Source organism: Suricata suricatta, chromosome 4, assembly GCF_006229205.1.
Source record: "Suricata suricatta isolate VVHF042 chromosome 4, meerkat_22Aug2017_6uvM2_HiC, whole genome shotgun sequence".
Classification (NCBI taxonomy): domain Eukaryota; kingdom Metazoa; phylum Chordata; class Mammalia; order Carnivora; family Herpestidae; genus Suricata; species Suricata suricatta.
The window spans coordinates 130,959,015-130,972,308 of record NC_043703.1 but is presented as its reverse complement, the minus strand read 5'-3'; the positions used below and the strand labels follow the sequence as shown (position 1 = coordinate 130,972,308).

General features: G+C 47.1%; 1 protein-coding gene across 4 annotated transcripts in view; it reads right to left on the bottom strand.

The window, feature by feature from the left end:
* The window catches only part of KCNIP3 (potassium voltage-gated channel interacting protein 3), an 81,525-nt gene that overhangs the window by 14,313 nt on the left and 53,918 nt on the right, over window positions 1–13,294 (bottom strand). The window contains exon 1 of one of the 4 annotated variants that reach the window (XM_029937856.1): window positions 13,075–13,257. The exons of the other annotated variants lie outside the window; for them this stretch is intronic. Coding sequence (XP_029793716.1) covers window positions 13,075–13,177 — 103 coding nt within the window. The 5' untranslated portion in view covers window positions 13,178–13,257. Of the gene's footprint in view, window positions 1–13,074; window positions 13,258–13,294 lie in introns of those variants that run through there. 4 annotated transcript variants of the gene reach the window in all.

The following is a 13,294-nucleotide window of genomic DNA, read 5'->3' as shown; positions in this document are numbered from 1 at the left end:
AACTCAAAATGGAGCATAGATTTAAATATAAGACATTAAAATTATAAATCTCCCAGAAAAAAAAAACATAGGAGGAAATCTTTATGGCCTGGATTTAAGCAAAGAGTTCTTAGACATGACACCAGTAACATAATTCATAATAGAAAGGTTGATAAATTGTACTTTTTAATACCAAGTAAAACTTTTGCTCAACAAGAGATACTGTGAAATAAAAAGGTACACTTCAGACGGGGAGAAAATATTTACAAAGCATATATCTGGTAAGGGATATCTAGATTATGGAAGAACTCTTGAAACTCAGCAGTAAGAAAACAAATTAATAAAGTAGGCAAAGACTTGGTCAAACACTTCACCATAGAGGACATACTGATGGCAAATAAGCCCATAAAAAGGTGTTGAACACAATCTGCAATTGTGGAAACACAAACTAAAACCACAAGGAAACACTACTCCACACCTCTTAGGATCATTTAACTAACAAATTTTGATAATACCAAGTGCTGATAAGGATGTGGAGTAACTGGATTATTATTAGACTTTGGCAGGAATGAAAATGACACTGCTAGCCCAGGAACTATTGAGTTTGGCCGTTTCTTACAAACATACACTTACCATATGGCCCACAATTCCTACTCCTGATCGTTAACCCAAATGAAATGAATCCTTTTATAGTCACCCAACAATGCTAATGCAAATGTTTAGAGCAACTTCATTTACAATCACCCAAAGCTGGAAATAACCCAAATGTCTTTCAACCAAGGAATGGATAAACCATCATCCAGACACTGGAATACCACTCAGCAATAAAAGTAAACAAGCTATTGATATACGCAGCAACATGGATGAACCTCAAATGCATTAGCTAAGTGAACTAATCCAGACTCAAGAGGCTATGGAACGTCATGACATCTGGAAAAGATAAAATTTTGGAAATCACAGGGAAAGACAGTGCATCAGTGGCTACAAAGGGCTAAGGAGCAAGGGACATGTTGATGACAAAAAAAGAAAGGCAGCATTAGAGAATTTTTTGTGGCGATGGAATTGTTCTATATCTTGATTGCGGTAGTGGTTACATTATTATGCATTTGTCAACATTCGTAGAAGTGGGCACCAATAAAGGGGACCAATATGTAGATTAGAAACATAAGTAAAAACTAGAATAATTGCTGACAGGAGAAGTAAATGGGATAAAAGGGAAAAAATTAAACAAAATGAGAGGGGTTTTCTTTTTTGTTGTTTTAAAAAAATTTTTTTTAATATTTTATTTATTTTTGATACAGAGAGAGACAGAGCATGAGAGGGGGAGGGGCAGAGAGAGAAGGAGACGCAGAACTGGAAGCAGGCTCCAGGCTCTGAGCTAGCTGTCAGCACAGAGCTTGATGCAGGGCTCGAACCTACAAACATGAGATCTGACCTGAGCCAGAGCTGGAGGCTTAACCGACTGAGCCACCCAGGCGCCCTTTTTGTTGTTGTTAAAGAGGGTGAGAACCCAACACCCAGGACAGAGCCCAACGCAGGGCTCACGACCCTGAGATCAAGAAAGCCCTCAGCTGAGATCACGAGGCGGATGCTTAAAGACTGAGAAGGGTTTTAAATGGGCCAAAATTGATAATGTCTCATGAACTAAAGAATAAAATAACTTAATCCTTGCCCCTATGGGCCAAAAAATAAAATAAACAAATATCCCAAACTCTTGCTATTTCTTCCACTGAATAAAAAAACAAGAAAACAAAACTTCCTCAACTCTGCTGTTCCCTCCAGCTATCTCTTTTTTCTCTTCTTTAAGTCTCTGTCTTTACTTCTTCTCCTACTCCCCCCTGAACTTATTCCTATGGGGCATTTACCCCACCACAACATACAACCAGCTTTTTTTAAGAATCACCAGGGATCACTGTATTGCTAGCCCAGTGATCAATACAGTAATCTTGATTCCTAAACCACATAAGGACCATACAGGAATGAAAATTACAGTGACAATATGGATGGACCTTGAGGACATTATGCTAAGTGAAATAAGTTAGGCCTAGAAAAATACTGTATGATCTCACTTATATGTGTAATGTTAAAAAAAAAAAAAGCCACATTTATAGACACAGAGAGTAGGCTGGTGGTTGCCAGAGTTGGGGGGTGGGGGTAATGAGGAGATGTTGGTCAAAGGTTATAATCTTCCAGTTATAAGATAAATAAGTTTTGGGGACCTAATGTACAGCATGCTGACTCTAGTTAACTACACTGTGTTGTATGCCTGAAAGCTGCTAAGATAATAGATCTTAAATGTTCTACTGCCACACACACACACACACACACACACACACACACACACACACACGATAATTATGTGACCTGATAGATGCATTAATTAACCTTACTATACCAATCATTTCGTAAATTTACACAATGTTTTATGTCCATTATATCTCAGTAAAGCTGGAAAAACAAACAAAAAAGAAAATTACATGCCCATTTCACTTCTGAATGTAGATATAAAACCTTAAACAAAACGTTAGCTAACTGAATTTAACTGTACTTAAAAAAAAAAAAACAAATATCAGGGGCGCCTAGGTGGCTCGGTTGGTTGAGCGTCAGACTTTGGCTCAGGTCATGATCTCCTGGTTTGTGAATTTGAGCCCTGCATCGGACTCTGTGCTGACAGCTCAGAGCCTGGAGCCTGCCTTGGATTCCATGTCTCCCTCTCTGTCTGCCCCTCCCCTGCTCACACTCAGTCTGTCAATGATAAATAAAAGTTAAAAAAAAAAAAAGGTACATCACAATCAAGGTTTTATCTGGGGGTGCCTGGGTGGCTTAATCCATTAAGTGCCCAACTTCCACTGAGATTATGATCTCGAGGTTCATGAGTTTGAGCCCCACCTTAGGCTCTCTGCTGTCAATGCAGAGCCCACTTCAGATCCTGTCCTTCCTCTCCCTACCCCTCCTCCACTTAAGCTCCCTGCCCCCCACCAAATAAATAAACATTAAAAAAAATAAGGTTTGGGGCATCTGGGTGGCTCAGTCAAGTGTATGACTTGTGCTCAGGTCATGATCTCATAGTTCATGAGTTCGAGCACTGCACCAGGCTCTGTGCTGACAGCTTGGAGCCTGGAGCCTACTTGGGATTCTGTATCTCCCTCATTCTCTGCTCCTCCCCCAATTGCACACGTGCTCTCTCCTGCAACCATAAACAAACATTAAAAAAATTTTAGTAAAAAAATTTAAAAAGTTAAAAAAAGTTTTATCTGTAAGAGCATAGAGAAAATCATATGAAAACCTTAATATAGAAAAGGTATTTGATAAACATCTACATCTATTAATAATTAAACAAAAACTTTAAGCAAACTAGGATAGAAGGGAACTCTCTTAACTTGATGTAGTTTATATTTGCAAATAACATACTTATTTACAGAAAATGTTAGATTTAATGGCAAAGGCTTAGATGCATTCCCTTTAAGATTTGGGACAAGCCAAAGTTGGCCACAATTACCACTAATTGATATCCTGCCAATGCACTAAGGAAATTTCAAAAAAGAAAGAAACAATTTAAGAATTGGGAAGCAAAGGATAAAACTAACATTACTTGTAGATGTTTGGTCCCTACAGGGACAAAAAAATCAATATACATGGAGTTTAGTAAGGTTGCCAGATACAAGATTAATTTACAAAAATCAATAGCAATTTTCTACACCAGTAATAACCACCTAGAAAATATAATTAAAAATATAACATTGATGGGGCGCCTGGGTGGCTCAGTCAGTTAAGCGTCTGACTTGATTTCGGCTCAGGTCATGATCTCATGGTTCATGAGTTCAAGCCCTACATTGGGCTCTGTGCTAGCAGCGTAGAGCCTGCTAGGTGATACTTTCTCCCTCTCTCTTTACCCCTCCCTCACACACACTCTCTCTCTCAAAAATAAATAATAAAACATTATATACATACATATATATATATAAAACATTCATGACAGCAATACAAACTTAAAATTATCTAAATACTAACCAAAACTCAAATGACATTTACATAGGAAGGTAATCTGAAACATTCCATCTTGGCTAGGACCATGTAAAATAAATGATGAGGTTTTGGGGGTGACAGTGGGGTTCATGGGGTCTGGAGCCGATGGCTAAGAAAGAGTTCTTGAAGACACCTTTGGTGCAAAAAGGTGATTTTATTGAAGTGCTGGGACAGGACCCGTGGGCAGGAAGAGCTGCCCAGGGACCTTGAGGAGACACCGGTTTTAAACTATGGAGTTGGGGGGAGGTAAAGTCCAAGGGAAGTTTTCAGTGAGATTTTCACATGCTAAAGAAGACTCACAGGCTAATGGAGGCCTAGCAATTGTCAAGCTAGGGTTGTTTTTACCTCTAGCAAAGTATTAGCATGGAGACAGGATAGAGTTCCAGGAGAATCATTTTAGTCTGCCTGCCTCAAGCATTTGTCAATGGGCTGCAGGGTAGAAGGAAATTTAGTTCTATCTGCCATTGCCTTCTGCCTTAGTTTCCCACATCACTCTGGAGGGTGATGGAGACTTGGGTCCTGCAGGACAAGGAGCTCTATCAGTTAACCAGGAGTGCCCGAGGAATATCACACACATCCCACCTGGGGAGGGGGTGGGGTGGGGGGTGGTGTTCACAGCCCGTCAGCTTGCCTTATGCTCCCTCATCAGCAAGATATCATTTCTCCCCCAAAGTAATCTGTAAATTCAACACTATTCCAATGAAAAATCCAGTTGGACTTTTTGAGAATCTCGATAAACTTACTCTGAAATATATATGGAGGAATAAAAATCCGTAAAAATCTAGAAAGGAAGAGTAAAAATGAGAATTTTTCTCATTAAACACTAATATATGGTCAGTCACAGTCACTGTAATAAAGTTGTGTGGTTCATATGAGGACAAACACACCAAAACACAGACCCGGAGAGCTCAGAATGAGACAGAGGTATAGCAGGATCTTTGCAGAATATTTCTGGAAGGATCACACAGTTTAGTAGGTGGTTTCAGGAAAACCGGGCTCAGCACAGAAATCTGGATCCTTTTCTTATACCATGTGCAAAAATGGGCTCCAGATCAACTCAAGAGCCAAATGTGAAAGATAAGCTATAGAGTTAAAATGTGAAAGAATCTCTTGCTAACCAAAGGATGGACATGGGGAAAGGTTTCTTAAAACCTCAAATGTTCAAAACCATAAAGGGAAAAAAATGGATGAATTCGATTACATCAAAGTGAAAGATTTCTGATCAAAAAAGGGCACTGTGAGTTGTTAGAAGCAATTCAACAGAATGGAAGACAGTGTACAGTATTTAAAAAAAAACAAAATAAAAATGAATGAATATCTGGACTAGGTGATCATCAAAAAAGGAAACAGGAAAGATGAATAAATACGTAAATGATGGCTCAACCTCATTAGTAAATAGGAAAATGCAAATTACATTGAGAACACAACAGCTAGATTGGCAGGAAATCATAACAATGTAATAAGAAGGCTGACCAATCCTTAAGCGCTGGCTAGGGAGAGAAAGAACAGAGGCCAATGGGAATTTGTAAGAAGGCTAGTGAGAATGCTAACTGGTACAAGCCTAGACCTTGGGGAAATATTTGCATTTTCATGCTAATGCTGCATACATATGCATACCCTAGGAGGCAATGACCCTCCCCTAGGTACACGTGCTTGAAAAACAGTGCCCAGGAGAAGAGCAAGAGTGCAGCCACCCCAGTGTTCTACAACAATAGCTTGTGGGAGCCTGGGTGGCTCAGTCAGTTGGGCATCCAACTTTGGCTCAGGGTCACCATCCCACAGTTCATGAGTTCAAGCCCTGCGTGATTCTTGCAGACAGCTCAGAGCCCGGAGCCTGCTCTGATTCGGTCTTCCTCTCTGTTCCTCCCCTGCTTGCTCTCTTCCCCCACATCAAAAATAAGTAAACATTAAAAAAAAAAACCCACAATAGCTTGAATTGACTGCAGGCCCACTGACAATAGGCAGATAAATAGACTGTGGGACATGGCAATATGGATGAGTCAGAAACATATGGTTAGGTGAAAAAACAGTCCTAGGAGACCAGTATGATTCCATTTTTTATAAAATTCAAAACCAAGAATAGCCAAACATTTATAGGGATATGTAATAGATGAAAAAAATTATGAGAATGAAAATTCAGAAATGACAAGTGCAACTCTGGATGGGGGTAACCTCTGGGGTTGGAGAGGAAAACGTCAAGAGAGAGGTTGGTGATGTTCTAGTTTGGGCAGTGGAGTGTGTGGGGGGGGGTAGGCAGGATAGGCTCATTGGTGTTTATTATTTTTTTAATGCACATATAAAATATATATTTGAATTTATTAGAGGTTAATTACAAATTTAAAGTAATTAGAGTCCCCAGAACAAGGGGAAATGAGAGAGAGAACCCACACCTCGGGTCTGGACAAAACAGGACAGTTGGAAGACAAGAAAAAGACAGTAGTCCCCAAAGAAGTGAGCAAAGCATATTGATGGGCAAGTCAGAGATGAGCAAACTGAAGGGGCTAATAGGTACACAGAGGCGTTTGAAATCATTAGTATGAAAAATGCTTCTGAGAACAACAAGGGAAAAATGTTACACTCATTAAATCTGCAAAATCGAAGAGCTACTTTAAAAGTCAAGACTCAGTTGGGAAATGAAGGCTAATTTTTCCCGGGGCTCTAGACTCTAGTATCAGGCAGGCTCCAGTACTGCCTGCCATCTGCACTTGGATGTCTAGGAGGTTCTCAGATGGAGCCATTTCCAAACTGAGCTCCTGATCTCCACCCTCCCCAGCCTTCCCCCACTCGGGACAGGGACTCCATCTTGTTGGGTGCTTAGGCCAATACTCTGGGCATAGACCTTCCTCCTAGCACTCAATCCACATGCATGGCCAGCCAGCTTTAACTCTCAACGTACTTCCCTCCTCTGACCCCTTCTCCCACGCCCACTGTTCCCATCCAGGTCCAAGTCTCCATCATCTCGCCTGGCTCTGCCCTGGGTCCATAGGTCTAGTTTTCAAATAGTGCTGGAGGAAACTGCTGAAAACATATCCTTGTGTATTCTTCTGTTCAGCAACCTCCCCCAAGCTCTGGCTATAAACACCAAAGCCCTTAAATGGCCAATAAATGTGCTCCCTCACCCCCAGCTCTGACCTCATCTTCCATTGCTCCCTCAAGCCCACCAGGCACATTCCCTCTGCAGGACCCCCACTTACTATCCTCTCTGGTTCAACTGCTTTTCCCTGGGAACCCACACCTCCTTCAAGTCTGCTCAAATGTTACCTGCCCTGGACTGAGTTGTGTCCCTCCAAAATTCATATGTTGAAGTTCTAAGCACTTGGAGACAGTGCTTTCAGAGGTAATTAAGGTAAGGTGAGGTCACAAGGGCGGGGCACTAATCCAATAAGACTGGTAGCCTCATGAGAAAAGGAAGAGATTTCCATATATGCCCCAAGGAAAGGCCAGGGAACCTGGCTTCCTCTGGACTCCCACAGCATCCTGCCCCATCCCGGGCACCTCATATGCTCTCAGGAAACACCGGGGACCCCTCTCCTGGCTTATCCACAGGAGATATCCAAGGGGTCATCCCTCTACTTTGTTTCTTGTTTCATCAGAGATGCGGTCAGATCTCTTAGGAGCTGCCAAAGGCATCACACCCGCCTTGTGCAATTACAGGGTGTGCTGGCAATTAATGGATCTAAATAGCCATTTTGTACAGCTTCCCTCAAAACACTGAGTAGCCTTGCTCAGCCAAACTGAAGTCGACCTGCTTCTACAGCCTCCCTTCCATCTCTCTCTGGGCTTGGCCCTTCTCTCACCGTTCCAGAGGCTTGTCCAGGATACCACCCACCCTCACCCCATCAACTCCACTGACAAAGATTTAACGTCTCCATCAAACAAACATTTTGCCAAAGAAGTAAAAGCATGAGACTTTAAAAATGTATTCTAAAGCTAAATGTCCCAACTCTATACAGCAACCTGACAGATCACAAATTGGGCTCTCCTCCTAGGGAATCAGAGTTCCAGTCTAGGATCCTGACCCCATGCCGTCCAGCCCCTCTGTGCAAGTACCCACCTGCAGGGGTTTGTGAAAGGTGGCTCCAAATCTTTAAGTCACTGAGCTAAGACACACCAGGTACTGGGTGAGTGGCGTTTGTTGTCTACCCAGTGCGGGAGCCCAGTGAAGCCCCCTGCAGCTGCCCCTCACTCCTTTGCACGGGTTGCCAGAGGCAGGTGCAAAACCAATTCCTTGCACCCACTTTGCTCAGCTAGCACCCATCTTGGCTCCTCTTGCAGCAAAACTGTGCCCACAGCGTGGACCACACTGGCTGGCTCCAATGCCTCTTACCCAGCTAGCAGATCTCAACCCTCGCTCCGCCCCTGCCCATCAGGTGACTCCTAGACCTGGAGGTCTCAGGGAGGAGCCCCAGGGACCACTGTTGGGCAAAGCGCCCCTTCTGTCTGTCAGGGGGTACTGGGCTTCTAGGTAAGACTCTGAGATTGTGGTGAAGCTGCTTTGAAACCATTAGATATGCAACAGTTGAGGCACTGACTTGGGGAAGGAGGGGCTTTGCCCAAGTCCTCCATCCTACAGCAATAAGAGGCCTCAGGCTCCTGTCCAGTCTTCTGATCCTGCAGAAGCCACCCACAAGGAGCCTGGCTCTCTCCTTCCCTTGGCCCTGCATCCAGAACGAGTGTGCCGAAGTTTGTATAGGTCCTGGCTCTGCCACTCCCTGGTTGGGTAACTTCAGTTAAGTTACTTACCCTCCCCAAGCCTCAGTTTCCTCATCTACAGAATGGGCCTGCTGTTGAGGACAAAATTAGAAGATGCCCAAAGACAGCACTCACTAGATGTGGGCTGCTGTCATCGTCATCAGCGTCAGATCTGGAAACTGCCTAGGGGTTCTAGGAGTTCTGAGGGGCTTGTAGTTTACGAAGAGTGGCAGAGCCTGCCAAGGGGAAGGCCAGCTGGGACACGCAGAGTGTCCAGGCCCCCTGCAAAGGCAACAGAGGGTGCTGGGTGGAGAAACAGAGCAACAGAAGGATCAGGAGTAATGGCCACCCCTCAGACCTGCTCCAAGCCAAGAGTCAGCTGTGGACCCGGCATGGCCCCAGGCCACCTCTGCCAGCCAGGGCTCTGAGGACAGCTGGAGAGGGTTGGGGCCACCTCGAAGAGGGAAGAGCAGGGGCAGTGGGTCAGGCTGTACATACCTCCATCCAGGCACTCTCGATTCTCCCCTTCATACTCTGTCTCTTCACACACCTATACTCCCATGTGACCATTCAGCCTCCCTGTCTCCACTCCAGCAAGAGGGGCCTCCCGTCAGAGGGCATCTGCCCAGGGATGTCCTAAAGAGAGGGCCAAGACCTGCCATCACTTGTGCTCCTGGTGGCCTCATACTGCCTGGCATACAAAGAGTGCCCAATAAATGTATGGTGATGATGGCATATAATTTATACTTTCTCAACACCTGCTGCTTCCCATGGAGTGCTGGGCATGCTCTGGGGCCACAGGTGTATAGACACAAGTCACCGACACCATCGGAAAGGCCATGTGGGGTGGGGATTGGGGACACAGAAAATTTCAGAACAGTGTCACCTAACACAAGCCACAGGGCCAGGGAGCCAGAGCGGTCAGGGAAACTTCCCAGGGCAGATGATGCCTCTAATCCAACACCCCACTTACAGACGAAGAAACAGAGCTCACATAGGAAGAGTGACTTTTCCAAGTTAATGACAGCATGTCAGCGGCTAAGGCAGGGCTGACAAGCAGCTGTTGTAGGCCCTGGCCACCTAGCCCCTACTGCTCCTTCCAAAGGAAGGCTTCTCAAGCTCACGACGGACATTTGGGCCGGATCACTCTTTCCTGTGGGTGCTGTCCTGTTTGAGCAGGCCCGTCAGCAGCATTCCTGGCCTCTACCCACTAGATACCAGTAACACTCTCTCCTCGACTGTGACCATCAAAAATGTCTTCAGACAGGGGCGCCTGGGTGGCTCAGTCGGTTAAGCGTCCGGCTTCGGCTCAGGTCATGATCTCACAGTTCGTGGGTTCGAGCACCGCGTCGGGCTCTGCGCTGACAGCTAGCTCAGAGCAGGGAGCCTGCTTCAGATTCTGTGTTTCCCTCTCTCTCTGACCTTCCCCTGCTTGAGCTGTCTCTCTCTGTCTCTCAAAAAAAAAAAAAAAGAAAACATAATAAAAAAAATGTCTTCAGACATTACCAAATGTCCACTGAGGAGCAACACTGCCTTCCTTCAGATGAGAGCTATGAGTCTAGAACTTAGGGAATCCAAACTGAGAGAAGGGACGCAGCAGCCAAAGTCAAGATTTGGGCATAGATGTGGACAAAAAGGTCTGGTATCACGGCTCACAAACAAGCATCAAGGATTACCAGCCCAGGGTCACTTTTTACTGGTGTGCCCCACTATTGGAGTCCCTTAGATTTGAATTGTGCTTTTAACTTTTCCAAAGTGCTTTAGTTCACTACACCCCTGTGAAGCGGATAGGGGAAAATATTCTTGTATCCTTATTCTACAGAGGAGGAAATTAAGGCTCGAGAATGTTAAATGCACCAAAATTACCCAGTAAGCTAGTGATTAAGCCAGGCTGGAACTCCCCCATGGCGTTACCCAAAGACAGAGACTGACAGGAGACTCAGGCAGAGGACCTTTCAGCTTCTGTGTCTACTTCTAGAAGGCTGCATTCCTAGAACCCAGGTCCATTAGTTCCCAACAATCCCAGAAGTATCATAACTGTGGCGTCTCACAGATGGGAACTACGGAAGGTCAGGGAGGACAAGAGACACACACAACGGCATGCACGCCTGCTTGAGGGGAGCTGGGCACTGGCCTTCTTCCCTCAGTGCCAGGTCCCACTCAAGCTGGGGCCGTGAAGGCCTGGGCTCCTCACAGCCCATCAGACAGTCCCTTAAATGCCACCTAGCCAATGGGCCTTCCAGGCACTTAAACGACACCACGTTGATGTTCCCGTCAACACGGAACATCTGGACCTTCTAACTCTCGCCCTCTGATGCAGGAGGGGAGGCCTGTTTCATTGAGAGAATGTCTTCAACCACAAATCAGTCCTGTTAGTCCCAGTAATCACTCCATTGCTAATGACTGGTGATGCCAATGGTTCACAAAGTTGGCACATTTATCACATGCCAAGAATGGTGCCAGAGGCCTCAAAGCCCCACTGACTAGGTACAAGTCTGCCACAGCCCACTTTGCAGGTAATGAAACAGAGGCTCCGAAAGGGTAAGGAAGCTTTACAGCCAGCACGTGTGGGTGGGTGCCAGGATCCCAGCTCAGACCTGGCTGACGCAAAGGCTCTGTAACTCCTCCCACCGCCTCAAGATGCCACAACTCCAGAGGGGACAAGTGGGTAACTATGCCAGAAAGGAGAGGGTTTTTTAGCAGGTTGAATGAGGCATATGTAGTCTCATGCATACGATCCACCTTGCAAAGAAATCGCTTTTCCTTAGACATCACAAAGGCAAATTGCACAGGCTCAGACCCTGTGAGGGAGTTGGGATCAGGTTTTGTAGCACCAAGCAGAATGAGAGCATTGGTGCTCCTGGTGCCTGGTGGCCCCACGAGGGGCCAGGAAATGGGGAAGATGGATGAAGGGGCCATGGCTTCCCTGAACACCAACCACCAGCCGCACCCACTGCAGACTCCCAGTGGGCAAAGGATAGGGGATACGGGACAGGCTAGTGGCCTGTGGGAGGCACAGGTCCTCAGGGGCACAACAGGATGCGGGATGCCCATGCCCCTGTCTCCTCCAAGCAAATGCATTTCCTACGAAACCTCCTGTCATAGCTTCCCTAGCCAGGCTCACCCTGGGCAACTTTCCCTCCAAGTAAAATGTAAAGCTCAAGATGGCACCTCTCCGAACCACCTTGATCCCATCCCTTCTCTTTGGGCCCCAGGAACTCACCTAGAAAAGGTGTGATGGAGCCTGATGGCTTCTTAGGGGCACATAGCCATGGACTTCAGGTAAAGAGCCAGCTCTGGGCTCTGAAGGCAAAATGTTCCAGGAAGAGCCTTGCTTCCAGCCCTTGTGCCCCGTCCTGCCCTCAGGAGCCCTTGGCAGGAGTTTGGGGGCACATCATCAGGCTGGTAGGGCTGCCTGGCAGTTCAGAGGCAAGGACAGGTTCTCCCTCCCTCTCCAGCCCTCTGAGTTTCAGTCCCAGGAGCTGGAGCCTGGCAAGGTCAGCAGAGTGCTGAGGCAGGCAGGGTGCCCATCCCCCTCTGAGGGACAGCAAGGGAGTGTAGGTAACAGAACAGGACAGGCTGGCCCCTTCCTCTTGGTACAGAGGTACTGAGCTGCAACTGCCTCTTTGGAACTGACGGTGGGTGGGGAAGTTATAGCTCTGGTGGGTCAAGGTCCCTTTCAGAATGGGTGTGCCTAGAGTAGCTCCTCCTCTTAACCTGCCTGAGGTCTTAGGGAGGTACCAAAGGTTGGGAAGCAGTTGGAAGGGCTCCTGTCAGGGGTCCCAGTGTGGTTATCCACTATCTGATTTAAGAGGTCTGTCTCCTCAATTAATATTTTATAGGGAAAGAAATGTGGTACCAGAGGATTTGGTTACTGAGCCCATGGCCCCTGAGCCTTGCCTAGGGAGGGGGAACTGGATGCGGGTAGGGGGCAAAAGAGACAACCGTGTGATGAGGCTGAGGATGAGATTCGCCATCACCAGGCACCCTGGGCTGGGGATCCTTCCAGGCATCTTCACCCTGAGCCACCTCCCACATACAGGCGGCCCAAGCTGGCTGTACTCACCCGGGGGTGGCTCGGACCTGCAGGCCTAGGATGGCTCAAGGTGTCAGCAGGCATCTCGCTCACACCCACCCAAGTGCCGCAGTCCAGGCCATTCCCTTGGAGCCCCAGGCGTCTCCATCCCCTTAGTTCCAGGCCCAGCCAGCTCTCAGGAATCGGGAGGGGGTGGCGGCTCAGGCGGCCAGTGCCGCTGAGCCCAAAGGGCCCGAGGGCCGCTTCCCGCCCGACCCGCAGAGCCGCTCCTGGGAGCGCGGCTGCTGCTCCCTCCCTACACACTGCTGGCCCCGGTGGAGGCGCGGATGGCCAGGCATTACCTTCCATGGACATGGGCTCCAGGATGCCGAACTGCTTGAGGACGGCGATGAACAGCAGCACCACCACGGCCATGGCGCATAGCTCCATGCCCTGGATGCCCATCTCGACTCGGGCTGCCTGGGGCCGGGGCGTGCCCCTCGCCCGCGCGTGCCTCGGGAGGCGCCGGGGCCAGTGCAGCCCGCCCGGCCTCTTGGGGAGGCCGCGGCTCACATCCCCCGG